At 42.0% G+C, this 13,929-nt stretch overlaps 1 protein-coding gene across 3 annotated transcripts in view; it reads left to right on the top strand.

Moving 5' to 3' along the window:
* The window catches only part of DCAF1 (DDB1 and CUL4 associated factor 1), a 59,460-nt gene that overhangs the window by 8,502 nt on the left and 37,029 nt on the right, over window positions 1-13,929 (top strand). For all 3 annotated transcript variants that reach the window (XM_079968028.1, XM_079968027.1, XM_079968026.1), the window contains exons 2-9: window positions 3,790-3,907; window positions 4,428-4,504; window positions 5,806-5,879; window positions 6,662-6,775; window positions 7,832-7,969; window positions 8,980-9,453; window positions 11,366-11,467; window positions 12,646-12,804. In XM_079968028.1, coding sequence (XP_079824154.1) covers window positions 3,798-3,907; window positions 4,428-4,504; window positions 5,806-5,879; window positions 6,662-6,775; window positions 7,832-7,969; window positions 8,980-9,453; window positions 11,366-11,467; window positions 12,646-12,804 — 1,248 coding nt within the window. In that variant the 5' untranslated portion in view covers window positions 3,790-3,797. The remainder of the gene's footprint in view (window positions 1-3,789; window positions 3,908-4,427; window positions 4,505-5,805; window positions 5,880-6,661; window positions 6,776-7,831; window positions 7,970-8,979; window positions 9,454-11,365; window positions 11,468-12,645; window positions 12,805-13,929) is intronic.

The raw sequence follows: 13,929 nt of genomic DNA, 5'->3' as shown, positions 1-13,929 counted from the left end.
TGGGAAGAGGGATCTGTTTGTGGATGGGAAAAGCTCTAAAAGGTGCAGATTGCCTTTCAGGAAACAGTATATCAGTGAGATAGAAAGCTATGCATTGAGTGTGGTTTCTCCACCACTGTGGACTCAAGGCTCCACAGCAGAAGGCACAGTAAGTACGACTTATAATCACCTGAAAATGACAACCGAAAGTGAGCCAAATAAATTTGGTGTGGGCTGGGGAGCAATGAGGAATTGTACTGAATATCTTCAAGTATACCAAAGCAGGTATACTTACAAAATATGAAAAGTCCAGGAAGTTTGAAAAGTCCTAAAAGTAGGATCCAGGATTATTTACTCCTCTGAACAGTGTAGTTTCATAGGTTTGGGAAAGTGGCCAGTTGACTTTGCCATCTGCCAAATGAATACATGTTGTATGTGATCACAGCTGAATACTGTTGGATTCTTCAGCAGACTAGGAAAATATTACTGAATCTGTCCTGATTTTAGACAGTTGTGTGCCTCATATTATGGGCAGAATCCAACACTGCATGTAGACTTCCAGTCATGCAACAAAAATTTACCTTCTCTCATCCCAAGCACCCTTAAAATCTGCCCACTGTACTTCAGGCGTGCAGGTGTGTGAGGAGTCAGCAGGGTTCTAGCTGAAGAGTCTGCACAGGTTTGTTTGGAAGAGGGTGATTCTTAAGATATCTTGATACAATACATTTTTAAAGCTCCAGGGGTCAACAGTCTGTGGATCATAGTCTAAACCGTTGGTTTAATTTTATGTATTTGGTGATGGTGAGGAGAAGCAGAAATGGACAGAGCAATGGAAGGAAAAGCAGGGTAATAGTTAGACTTCTAGGAAATCTGATGTGTTCCTCCTCTGGCAACCTGCTCTGTGGTAACCTACTCTGTGGAGAGTAGGGGTGGGAGAATGAAAAAGTTTGGATGTAGTGAGCATGAATGACTTGCTGGGTCTGATTTTCCAGGAAGGGACACAGCGGGCATAAAGTGCTTGATCAAGAAGCACACTCAAGCTGTCTGCTTGATTCTGAAAAGTAGGAGTGCATTCTCATCCAAAACAAGTTGAACAATCATTTCTGGCTTGGTGGAACCCCCACCCCCACTGCACCAGCAGTATTTTTGTTCCGTCTGGGTTTTCATGGTGCTGTTAGTAACACCAGGAGTCCTCTGTAATAAAGCCCCTCTAGGTTTTGGTAGAGGACACAGGTTTGCCGATCAGAAGGTTGGCAGTTCGAATCCCCGCAATGGGGTGAGCTGCTGTTGTTCGGTCACTGCTCCTGCCAACCTAGCAGTTTGAAAGCACGAAGTGCAAATAGATAAATAGGTACCGCTCCGGTGGGAAGGTAAACGGCGTTTCCGTACGCTGCTCTGGTTCGCCAGAAGCAGCTTAGTCATGCTGGCCACATGACCTGGAAGCTGTACGCTGGCTCCCTTGGCCAATAAAGCGAGATGAGCGCCGCAACCCCAGAGTTGTCCATGACTGGACCTAACAGTCAGGGGTCCCTTTAGCTTTAGCTTTTGGTAGCCCTTTTTGTGTGGCACTTGTCAGAAGAAGTTCAGTAGCTGTGTGATGGGCTGCTGTTTCCAATGGAGTTGGTCTGCAATTTTATGAGAGTTCATTTGAGAGGGGCCTTCATGAATAAATGCAAGCCTAATATGGCAGCTTTGAAAAAAAATTAATACTTAGTTAAGACTGACTTAAAGGCTCAAGTTTTATTGTAATAAACTCCCTTACTATAATCTATTCTCTTCTATGGGTCCACAGTTTCACTTGCTGACATCACCACCATGGCAAATGTTTCCAGCCTCTGATGAATGTGATGAGCTCCAGCTTTCCGCTCTGCTTCCAAGCTAGGGAAGATTTGGGTGGGGCTTTGGTGACTCTGAAAGCCCATTATTTATTTTGTATTTATTAATAATTACTTAATAATTAATAATAACTATTTTTATTTTATTAAATTAATATACCACCCTCCATCAGCAGATCACATGGAGGTTTGTAGTATAAAAACACAGAAATACATAATATAATAACAAACAAACAATCATAACAAAGAAAACAATACGCGCCCCACTATAAAAGACCATAGATTGTTTAATTAGCCAAAGGCCAGGGAGAAGAGGAATGTTTTCTCCTGGTGTCTATAACTGTAGGGGCAAATTTGACTCCCTCCCCAGCTCCAAAATTGGGAGGAAGTTTGGAGATAATTGAGTATGTTTCTAAGGAAAATGGGGTGGGGGAGGAATGGTGGTTTACACATATTAAACGTGACTAGAGTATGTATTTAGAAAAGAGTGGAGATGATTTTGGTGCTATGAGTGCCATGGATATAGGAAGTCAAGCCATTGGCTCATCTCTTTCAGTATTGTCTATACTGACTGGCATTGGATCTAGGGTTTCAGACAGCACATTACCAGACCTACCTAGAGATGCCAGGATTTGAACTAAGGACCGTCTGATGTTTTACCACTTTGCCACAGCGCTTCCTCATAGAAGCATGGTGACAAACTGATGAACCCTAACCTTCATCTCTTGAGTTAGTAAGGGAAGCTGGGGGGTGGGAGGATATTATTATTATTATTATTATTATTATTATTATTATTTGCCATTGCTGTTCCAAGTGCCTTGCAAGGAAGTGACGAATCAGCAAGATGCAGTCCTTTTCTAGCTTGAAGCTGCCGTGGGGAATAGGGGTCATCCTCAATGGGTTTCTGAGGTCCTTGGCAGGGGAAATCCCTATATGCTGTCTCCACCTCCAAGCTGGAGGTGAATGCTGGGGCTTGTTTTTACAGGAAGGGTCCCCTCGCTCCACCTGCTTTCCAAAATTGGAACTAAAGACGAAAGCAGGAAATGTTCTCTGTATTTTGGCAGCACAATGAAAGGAGGCACAATGGGTCAGTGCTTCTGGCTGTTAACCAGAAGTTTGGTGGTTCAAGCCCACCCAAGGATGGCTGTGAGCAGGATTCCTGCACTTGAAGGGTGTTGGACTAGATGACCCTGGTGTTCCCTTCCAGCTGTATAATTCTGTTGTATTTTTATATGTGCTGGAAGCCGCTCAGAGTGGCTGATGGGTGAGGTATAAATAATAAAATTACTGTCATTTAATTCTAGCCAGATGGGTGAGGTATAAATAATAAAATTACTGTCATTTCATTCTAAGATCTAGGAAAGTCACAGGGTCATGGTCACTGCATATTTTTGACTGGACGCCAAAGCCAGCCTAATGTTGTGGATCTCTGTCCTGCTCTTCTTTGGAAAGCTCAGAGAGGTTTACTTGTATCTGCCAAGATACACTGTTCATCCAGACGTTTATTAGGTCTGCTCAGACTTAATTTAAATGATGCTTCAGTACTGAATACTCCCAGGCGATTCACATTGCCCTTAAAAAACACCACAATTGGCCTTTCTTGAATAGTATTTGAGCCTTCAAAGAAACAGATCATTGAACCATTTTACAAGTCCAGTTTCTGTCCTTAACTCAAGGGTCCTTTTGAACTCTTTGTCCGTCATTATACAATGTGTCATCTGCCTAGAGTTGTACAATTTTATTTGCTAGGGGCAGGGAAATTGTGAAAATCACCTCATCTACCCAGCTTAATTTAATTGTTCTTAGTAGGAAGTAGACCCTGTTAATTTCAGTGTGATTTGCTTAGGGCTGCAGCATTTGTGTGTAAAAAAATCCTTTTGGAAACTCAGATTTTTAAATTTTTGTTTGAGAAGTAATGCCTTTGAGAGCTGAACTACTTTCCAGTTGGTACTGATTTCCTCCCTTCAACCTTTAGGGTGAGTCATGACTTCATGTTCTGAACTTGTGGATTCCAAGGCTGAGCTTACTGCTTTGCTGGAGCAGTGGGAAAAAGAGCATGGCAGTGGGCAAGATATTGTTCCTATCCTTACTCGGTAAGTACAGTTGTTCAGAAATGCAGTTACACAAGCAATGCTATACTCAATCCTGCTTGCAACCTGCCTACCCAGTGAGGCTTTTCTGAAACAAGGAGGGGCAGAGTGTCATGAAAAAATTACGGCAGAAAAACAAGGACTTTGAGAATCCTTAGTTGCAAGTGTCTAGCAATCATCTATAATTTGTTGATGATACTTCCCAACATAGAAACCCAACAAATATTAAAGGAGAGCAGATGTTAACACAAATGCTTTCTTTACTGTCTTCTGGGTTCCTGTGTTCGTGGCTGCCTTGTGAGGGCAGACATCACCCATTTATTACAAGGCAGCATAGACCTTGTTTCAGCAGGGTGTAGAACTTCAGAGTCTCATTTATTTCCTTTGCTGAATTACTGCTGTGTGTCTCAGTCATCTGCAGTACAATTGGAACGTGGGTGGGTGATTGGTTTTTGAAGTTCTTTAGCAGCATTCATTCTGAGGGGGATTTCAAGTGGCTCATGTTTCTTCACCCCCTTTCTAGAATGTCGGAATTGATTGAGAAGGAGACAGAAGAGTACCGCAAGCGAGATCCGGATCCATTTGATGATAGGCACCCTGGTAAGATACACTGAGAGCATACAAATCCACCGTGACTTCATTTTTGCTCTTGTTGTAAACGAGAGAGAGAGGGTGGGAAGGCCAAGACCGCAGAGATGTAGCTCCACAAAGTTTATTTGCTAGGACAGCACTCAGATTTCTCCCCAATGCTTGACACATTTCAACAATTCCTTTCAGAATTTGCCCTTCCATCTACTTTAGAAATAATGCATATAAAGGGGGGGGGAAATGTGGACATACCTCACACAGTGAAAACCCATAGTCACGTTTTTGTGCTGACACTTGTTGAGCTTCTGAATCCTTTTTAGCAGCTCAGTCTGTAAGTAGTGTAGCAAAGTGGTGGGGAAACTTTGCATGCACCCACAGCTCATCAAACACTGCTGGTGGTCAAGGATGATGGGAGTTATAGTTCAACAGCATCTGGATGGTTGCATGTTCCCCACTTTCGGTTTAGTGGTTTCTTAGGCCAGTGATATATATTTAAACAAATTAGGAATAAATTGAAAGCGGACTTAAATTTATTGTGAGAGGCCTGGAATGAAAAATGAGAGAATCAGCTGTCGCAGAGCAAATAGAAGGCAGTTTTCCAGCTCATTTAAACCTTCCTACTTATATCTTGTTAAGGTTGATCAAACAAAATTTACAGATGTGCACATACCAGATACCATGAAGATAATTTGAAAGAAATGTGAGGGATTCTACTTTATACTGGAATGGCACACAGGTCAAGGCAATGATACACCATATGAGGTGGGACTGCCTAGCCTTATCTTGCTTTTGGATCAGTGTTACCAAGCGGATTAAGTTAGTGTTGCAATCTTCTCTTCCTTTTTCTGTGTATGCTGTACTTTTTGTCCTTGGGGTTTATTGGGTGGTCAGCAAGTTGGATTAGGAGGTGAGATTTAATATGCTGAGATTTTTTTTTATTAGGTCTAGACATTTCAGTTCTTGGATATTTTAACAGAAAGAATGACAGTTAGTGCAGTAATAATGTATTACTGTTTCCAGTTCAGTTTTCTAAATACGTGTCATTTGCCTTGACTATCTTTTTTGGCTTGATCGTTTATAAATCTGTGAACTATGTGCTTTGCATTAAACGTAAGGCTTGTTTTCTACATATAAAACATTTTTAAAAATGTTACTCAGAATGCATTTAGAGAAAAGATACATGTGAAGCATCCTTTCACTTCTAGCTAGAAAATTTAGCCATGCCTTTTAATCTGCATGCTACATGCTTTGCTATTTATTATTGCTAATCAAGTTTGGAAGACAAGCTGATATTGTTGTCCATCTCTTTCTAGGTCGGGCAGATCCAAAATGTATGCTTGGCCACTTGCTGAGGATACTCTTCAAGAACGACGATTTCATGAATGCAGTGAGTTTGCCTTTTACATTTTTCCATAGATTTGCACATCAGGACTGCTAGGAACTTTTCATTATTCTTTTACTCAGTCATCTTTTTGCCTTGAGTTAGGGGTACCAGAGTGATCATTTTCTTTTAGCTTTGCTGTGTGCTTAATTAGGAATGTACTTTCCAAGAACTGATATAAAATCTTTCTAAGCCTGACTTGTACAAGTTGCAACAGCAAGAGTATAAAGGAGAGCCTTTTGTTTGTTAACTTAATATGCATACCTGCAGCAGCTTCTTAAAAACAAAACAAAAGCAAAACGGTCTTTGCGCCTTGTCTGGCTCTTCCAGGAAAGTGTAGATTCAATTTGGCTGTTGGAATTCCTGCAGGCTGTGTGGTCTGAGAGGATTTGTAGACAATGGCAAATACATTTAAAATTTATTTTTTTAAAAGCTGGTCCTGCTAGCTAGGGATGATGGGAGTAGTAGTCCAAAACCAGCTAGAGACCCAAGTTTGGGAAACCCTGTTCTAGTGTAATATGGGAGGTGGTGCTGCGGGGCTTCAGAGAAAAGGAGGAATTGATGAAAAAGGCCTCCATCAATGGGAGCCAACAATGGATCGTTGTTGCTTCCATTCATAGAAGGGTAATTCAGGCTCTAAGCCATAATAAATTGGCTTCATTCAGAATAAGGGAGGAAATATTTAATATTTCTTGCAGTCCAATACTGCATGCTTATGCAACTTCTTTTTCTTATCTGGACCATTTTTTAATAGACAGTTCTATTTAATTCTCTTTATCTCTTTTCAGCTGGTGAATGCTTATGTGATGACAAGCAGAGAACCACCTTTGAATACCGCTGCCTGTCGACTCCTTTTGGACATCATGCCTGGGCTGGAAACTGCTGTCGTCTTTCAGGAAAAGGTCTCAGATATAAGATGATGCTCACATAACCTTCCTGTTGACCATTTTAGTAGTCTCCACTCTCTCTGCTATTTCTAGAGACTTAGGTAGACAGCAACTATGTTTCAAAGGAGTGAGAAACCAAAAATCTGTTTTAGGGCACCTTGGAGTCATTATGCCAGCTGTGTAAATTAGTTCACAAAACACAGCGTATAAATTTCACGAAAGTTACCAGCCTAAAAAAGTTTTTAATAGCCTTCTTGTAGATACTGATGTGAATATCAAATTGTACTTTCAGTCTCTCTCTCTCTCTCTCTCTCTCTCTCTCTCTCTCTCTCTCTCAAAAAACAGGTTTTCCATATTCTGTGAGTCTTTTACCATAAGGATGCAACTCTGAAAACTTGATCATGAGTTGAGGCTTACAGTTGCCTTCTGGGCTGTTTGCAGGTCTCCCAGGAGAAACAGTCTCAGACTTCCAAATACATACAATCCCCAACTGCAATATGTAGTGGGTAGCGGGAAGTGGATGATACTTGCATGAAATTCCCGAGCTTATGTGACCAGGATCCAAAGAAGTGATATGTGGTTAGAGGAAAAACTTTCTTTGCTGCATTCGCTGCAGCAGTTTGTGCTTCATGAAGGAGCAAATGGCTGTTCAGTTGAAAAAGTGATTTGTCCCTCACCAGTAAGTCATCCCACAGCAAGAATAACAAAAGGCTGCTAGTATATGCATATTAGCACTACTTCAGACCTTGATTATACATATGTACACAGTTCCATTGCTTAGTGGACCTTAGCTTTTGTAAGTGTATAATAATAGTGTATTCTACTGTACACTCATATAATTACAGTGTGATCCTTGTGAAGTCAACAGAAGTGCTTCAGGATTACTGTGGAAAATAATCCACATTAGGTGTTCTAGTTGGAAAATGCTGGCTTACACTTTGGGAAATGTAGGAAGACTTCAGATATTCCCCAATTCTTGATAAATTTTATTTTTCCCCCTTTGTATGTGGCTGTGGAGAGGAGAATTTATCTGCTAATATCTGTCCTTCTCCCCATCCCCACTAACTCTAGGAAGGCATAGTTGAGAATCTCTTCAAGTGGGCACGAGAGGCTGATCAACCTCTGAGGACATTTGCAACTGGATTGCTGGGAGGGGCCATGGAGAATCAAGACATTGCTGCTAACTACAGAGATGAGAATTCTCAATTGGTAATACTCATGGCAAATCCGTCACACCCATTGTTAAAAGCAAGCACTTGCAAAGTATAATTGAATCCTAAGACTTTTGGGGGGCTCATTCCTCACAGATGTGATTTCAGACGTTGCAGTGAATGATGGAAAACTGGAGGGGAATTTGCATGGTTCTGCTTTATAGGAAATTGCCATACTGTACTTGTCCTTTGCAAATGGAGGAAATAGATTCATATTGGAGTATTGATTCTTAATGTTTCTGCTCTTGGTAGCATATCTCATGCTTATCTGCCCTGTAGCTGGAAATGTGCTTGGTGTGGTGTGTTCATTTCAAAACCTGGAGCAAATGGAGTGATTTATTGTAAAAGTTTGGTTAAGTTTGTATACTGTCTGTCCACCAAATGTTGCCTAAGGCACTTTGCAGCAATAGCACAAAAATCAAACACCTATTCAAAATAATACTAAAAAAAATAAAAACCAGAGCAGAGGAAACACTTCAGTACAATCTGTAGAACAGCAAGCTAACAGGGATGTCACAAACAGACAGGAACAAATGGGGAGTTGCCTTTAGAATATATGTTTTATTGTTGTAAGTCTCTTTGAGACCTACACAGTGAAAAGCAGGATATAATTTTTAAAACTAACAAAACAAATTGAAATACTGATTTCACATGTTAGCTGTGCAGATCGTTGGTCATAGATGTATTTGCCTGTAATCACCAAAGATCACCAGGTCTTTCTTCCCATGTCCATTGCCCCCTGCACTCCTACAGTAGACAGAAAATGAAAATGAACTGTCTTTGCATGGAAATTGCTTTAAACACAAAAACTATTTTTTAAAAAACCCAAACCCTCCCTCCCTCCTTGCCATTGGTCCTTTTTTTTTGTGGGAGAAGGGCACATGGGCTGCTTCTCAATCAGAAGCCAGGGTAAAAACGCCTTGTATTTCTCCTTCCTTGGTCTCCTGCAGGCTACTTGACTTGAATCTGCTTATCTGAAAGTGCTGCATCCTTTTCTTTTTGCAATAGGTGGCGTTTGTGCTTCAGCGCTTGAGAGAGCTGCAAGTGAATGAAGTGAATACGAAGCACGAAAACAAGCGGCCCAGTCCTCGAAAAGTACCCTCAGACTCTCTGCTGCCTCTGGATGAAGAAGCTGTGGACATGGATTATGGGGAGATGGCTGTGGATGGCGAACAGGAGGAAGTTACAGGGGATATGGAAATCTCATTTAACCTTGACTCAAATCACAAGACTAGTAGTCGGGTGAACTCTGCCACAAAAAAATCAGGGAAGCAACATGAAAGAGAGAATTTCCGGAAAGCAAAACAAAAACTCGGCTTCTCTTCGGAGCCAGAAAGGATGTTTGTTGAACTGTCTAACAGCAGCTGGTCAGAGATGTCTCCTTGGGTGATTGGCACGAACTATACGTTATACCCTTTGACCTCCGCTATAGAGCAAAGGTTAATTTTGCAGTATTTGACTCCCTTAGGGGAGTATCAAGAGGTAGGTATACAAAAGGCAAGGAAACAAGCAATGTCTGGATGGGCTCCTTTTATGACCCAATTAAATTGTGTTAATGGGGGGGGGGTTGGAATGATGATGATGATGATTAAAATTTGTACACCGTCCTTCAGCTGAAGATCACAGGGCAGTTCAGAATTCAAAAATTCAAAATGAGAATACAAAAAACCAAAAACAGACCAATCACCCCCTCCCACAAATACATTTAAAAGGCCATAGAATGTTTAATCAGTCAAAGGCCTGGTTATAGAGAAATGATTTCACCTGGCACCTAAAGATATGTAATGAAGGTAGCAGCCGAACTTTCCTGGGGAGAAAATGCCGTAGATGGGAAGCCGCCACAGAAAAGGTTGCCACCATCCAGACCTTGTGAGGGAGGAAAATGAAGAAGGGCCCCAGATGACGGGCTTGAAGATGTGTCCAGAGCATGGGTCAGCAAACCTTTTCAGCCGTGGGCTGGTCCACCGTCCCTCAGACCATGTGATGGGCTGGACTATATTTTGGAAAAAAAAAATGAACAAATTCCTATGCCCCACAAATAACCCAGAGATGCATTTTAAATAAAAGCACACATTCTACTCATGTAAAAACACGCTGATTCCCGGACCATCTGTGGGCCGGATTGAGAAGGCAATGGGGCCGCATCCAGCCCACAGGCCTTAGGTTGCCTATCCCTGGTCCAGAGCATCACACAAAGAGCATGTAAATGAGATAAATGAGATCTTGGAATTGTTTTCTCAGGATTTTTTTGGTGACTCTTTGAGTTGAGAGAAGGAGATGTTCTTCTGTAGACAGTGGTGGGAAACCTCTGGCCCCAGGGACAGAATGTGATCCTCCATGCTTCTCTGTCTGGTCCTTGAGACTTTTCCAGGCCATGCTTCTCCCGCAGGCAACACCCTTTGATAGGCCTGCTCTGTATTGTCCTTAAGTGCTGTTGCCTGGGTGGAATGTGTCCTTGAACTCTGCTGGATAGGGAGAATGTGTGTGTGTAGAACAGAGGTTGGCAACCTTATCCGAGGATGGGCCGGTCGACGTTCCATCCGTCAGAGGATGGGTAGGAGCATGTGCGCACTTCCAGGTCTGAGGAGCACCTGTGTGCATACACACACACTATTTCTGGCGCTCCTCCGACCCGGAATTACACTGGAAATAGCGTGTGTGCATGCACAGGGGCGCTTCTCCGTCCTGCACGCGTGTGCACATGCTATTTCTGGCGCACATCCGGGTCGGAGGAGCGCTCGTGCACATGCGCACAGGTGCCATCAACCCAGAAGTCAGTCGCTGCACCGGTAAGAGCGGGCGGGGGGGGGGCAGCAGGGGTCGCCATGGGCCAGTTAGACAAACCTCATGGGCCGCTACCAGCCCTTGGGCCTTAGGTTGCCGACCCCTGGTATAGAAGCATCTTCTTTTGGCATGGCTGGAGTGTAGCCCACTGTACAAAGGTCAGAGCTGCATTCATTTCTCTACCCAGGGGTATATGGTCCATGGAAGGTGGTCCATGAGGGAATGTGGCTCTTAGACTGAAAAAGGTTCCCCACCCCTGCAGTTTAATAATTTGAACATATGAATGAGAGTTAACTATTTAAAAGAAGTGCTGAAAAGATGCATTTATTAGATTTCTTTACTGCCTTTCCTTCAGTGGCGCAATGCACATTTTGACAGGAGGCTCTTGTCTCCCTTTCTTGGACATCCACCTTCATCTAAAATTGTTGAGAAGGAACTTGTTAGCTGAGCCGTAAGAAATACAAGGTAGTGTTGGTCACTTGACAGAGATGGATCTTGACTGTTGTCAGTATTCGCTTGCCTTTAAACTTAAGGGGAAGGGAAATGATTCTGTCGAAAGTGCTCCCCACACAATTTTTTCAACAGTGAACTAATATTTTACTTTTCTCAGCTGCTTCCCATCTTTATGCAACTTGGATCAAGAGACCTAATGATGTTCTATATTGATTTGAAACGGACCAATGATGTACTGCTCACCTTTGAAGCCCTGAAGGTAAAATGACAGCAGAGCAAATTGCTTATTAACAAGTGGTGATTCTGTGCCAATTATTTTTTTCTGTGTCAGTTATTGAAGTATATAATTTTGGACCTGATATCTAGTTAAGTAGTGCCAAAGTTGCATTCAACTTTGAGTTTGTGTGTTTTTGCTCTTAAGTTTGATTGAGGCAACCTTCATCTGCTCTTTTCCTAACAGGGTCAACGGTTATCTGTTTTATTAAGTATATTTCCTCTGACTTCTTTGGTCCATTTATTTTATTTATTTAAAACATGTCTATACTGCCTTTTATTCAAAAATTTCAAGTCGGTTCACAACAATGTGAATATTCCTTAAAATCACTGTGTTTAAGGCTACATTTATATAGATTTTTTTTTTAAAGAAAAAAAAACCTTGAATTCAGATTTAGCTTTGATTCTAATCCTGATGCTGCTGTGCTTACTTGAATGCATTTCTTAACTTCTCAGCGCTTCATATCCTCAGCCTTTCACATTCTGTCAACAAAGTGTTTCTTCAAGGCAAAATGAATTTGCAGTGTTAATATTCTCCCTTTGGTCTTGGAAGCGAGCCAGTCCAGAGTCTTTTTGTAGGCCAAGAAAGGCTTCAAATTTGAGTGATGCAGTCCCAGATAAATTTGCTATCCAGCTGCTTTGAATCAGTCAGCTGTTTCCTTGGTACTGCACCCAGAGTTTCATGTTATGTTGTTGTCTCCTGCTGCTTGTGTTGTTCCACTAAATTTAACGGGACATAAAACGGTTTTCTCCCAAGTTCTGCTACTGCTGCTGCCTTGAGATGAAACTGCAGAACATTGGTGCTATTTTGCACTTTAAATCCTTTGCAAGAGAGAAGAGACATTTTCCTTGCTCAGAATTGCCTTGTGTTTTACCTTTGAAATGCATAGACATGCAAAACAAACGTTTGTGTTCCTAAATTGTAGGAAAATATCTGATGGCTACTTTACAGAGTTGATAAAGCTATTTATAGGCGATTGAGTTAAAAGATGTTGTTATACCAAGGCCACCTTTTTGCTCTCAGGCAGGTGCAGTCCAAGAAGGCAATATCCTCTTTCCTTTACCACTCTGTGCAAATTGCAGAGAAGAGCATTTCACTGGTATCAAAGAACTCCAAGGGTTTGTTAGTGGATTTCTATATTGACTTTGGGTTTCTATTCGCAGTATTTGGCATCGCTGCTGCTCCACAACAAGTTTGCAACAGAGTTTGTTGCTCATGGAGGAGTGCAGAAGCTGCTGGAGATTCCTCGTCCTTCCATGGCAGCTACAGGTGTCTCCATGTGCTTATATTATTTGTCTTACAATCAGGATGCCATGGAAAGGGTAAGATTCCATTCTGATAACAGAAATTGTAGGTATTTAAAATACAGTGGGCTGCATAGGGTAGGGGGAAACAGTAAAATTTGGGTGACTTCCCTTGTGCAAGCCAATTTGCTTTTGCCAGCACAAAACAACTGTCGAATACTACCTAGCAGGTTCCTCTTGGGGTGGATTCACACAGCCACACTTTTCACATGCCGAATGGAATTATTTCTTGATCTTTTGATACATCCCATCAAATGTTGGCTTTTCCTCATATGCTGTTTTCAACATGCACATGTGGCTGCTGTTTAATGGGATACTGGTTTGCCATTCATCAGTTGACTGCAAGAATCCACCTCAATTCAGCAAGAGTGCAGAAAGCGAGATCAGATCAACAGGCTCTGATAACTTCAGTGTTCGGGAGTCAACTTCATAGGTTTCTTGTTCTGAAGCTAAAGTGGAGGCAAGCTCCGTGCTCACTGAATCATAGAATCATAGAGTTGGAAGAGACCACAAGGGCCATCGAGTCCAACCCCCTGCCAAGCAGGAAACACCATCTGGGCTCAGAGTAAACCTTTTGAAATCAACGGGTCAATGGGTCAAATCAGTGGATCCTTTGGGTGTCACCCACACAGCGTTACCCATAAATATAACATTACAGTCGTACCTTGGTTCTCGAACACCTTGGTACTCCTATGTTTTGGCTCCTGAACACCGAAAACCTGGAAATAAGTGTTCTGGTTTTTGAACATTTTCGGAAGCCGAACATCCAGTGTGGCTTTCGCTTGAGTGCAGGAAGCTCCTGCAGCCAAACGGAAGCCGTGCCTCGGTTTTCTTACATTTCAGAAGTCGAATGGATTTCTGGAACGGATTATGTTTGACAACCAAGGTATGACTGTACCAAACTTTTTTGAGCTTGGTACATCTAGCACTTCAAAAGGAATTTGAAAGTGATTGCAAAGATCTTTGCCATCCTTCCCAATTGACATCATAAACATGTTGCATGTGCTTCTGAATTTTGTCACAACCATTTCCCCTACGTTCTTAGCTTCAAGCATACTTCACACACGTTCTTCTTAAACGCCTGGATTGATTTTGTTAGTTAGCTGCTTTATGTTTCAACTCTGATCTATTAATCATTAGTTG

Source organism: Podarcis cretensis, assembly GCF_951804945.1.
Source record: "Podarcis cretensis genome assembly, chromosome: 2".
Lineage (NCBI taxonomy): Eukaryota > Metazoa > Chordata > Lepidosauria > Squamata > Lacertidae > Podarcis > Podarcis cretensis.
Note: the sequence above shows the minus strand (reverse complement) of the source record. Positions and strands in the feature narration are given on the sequence as shown.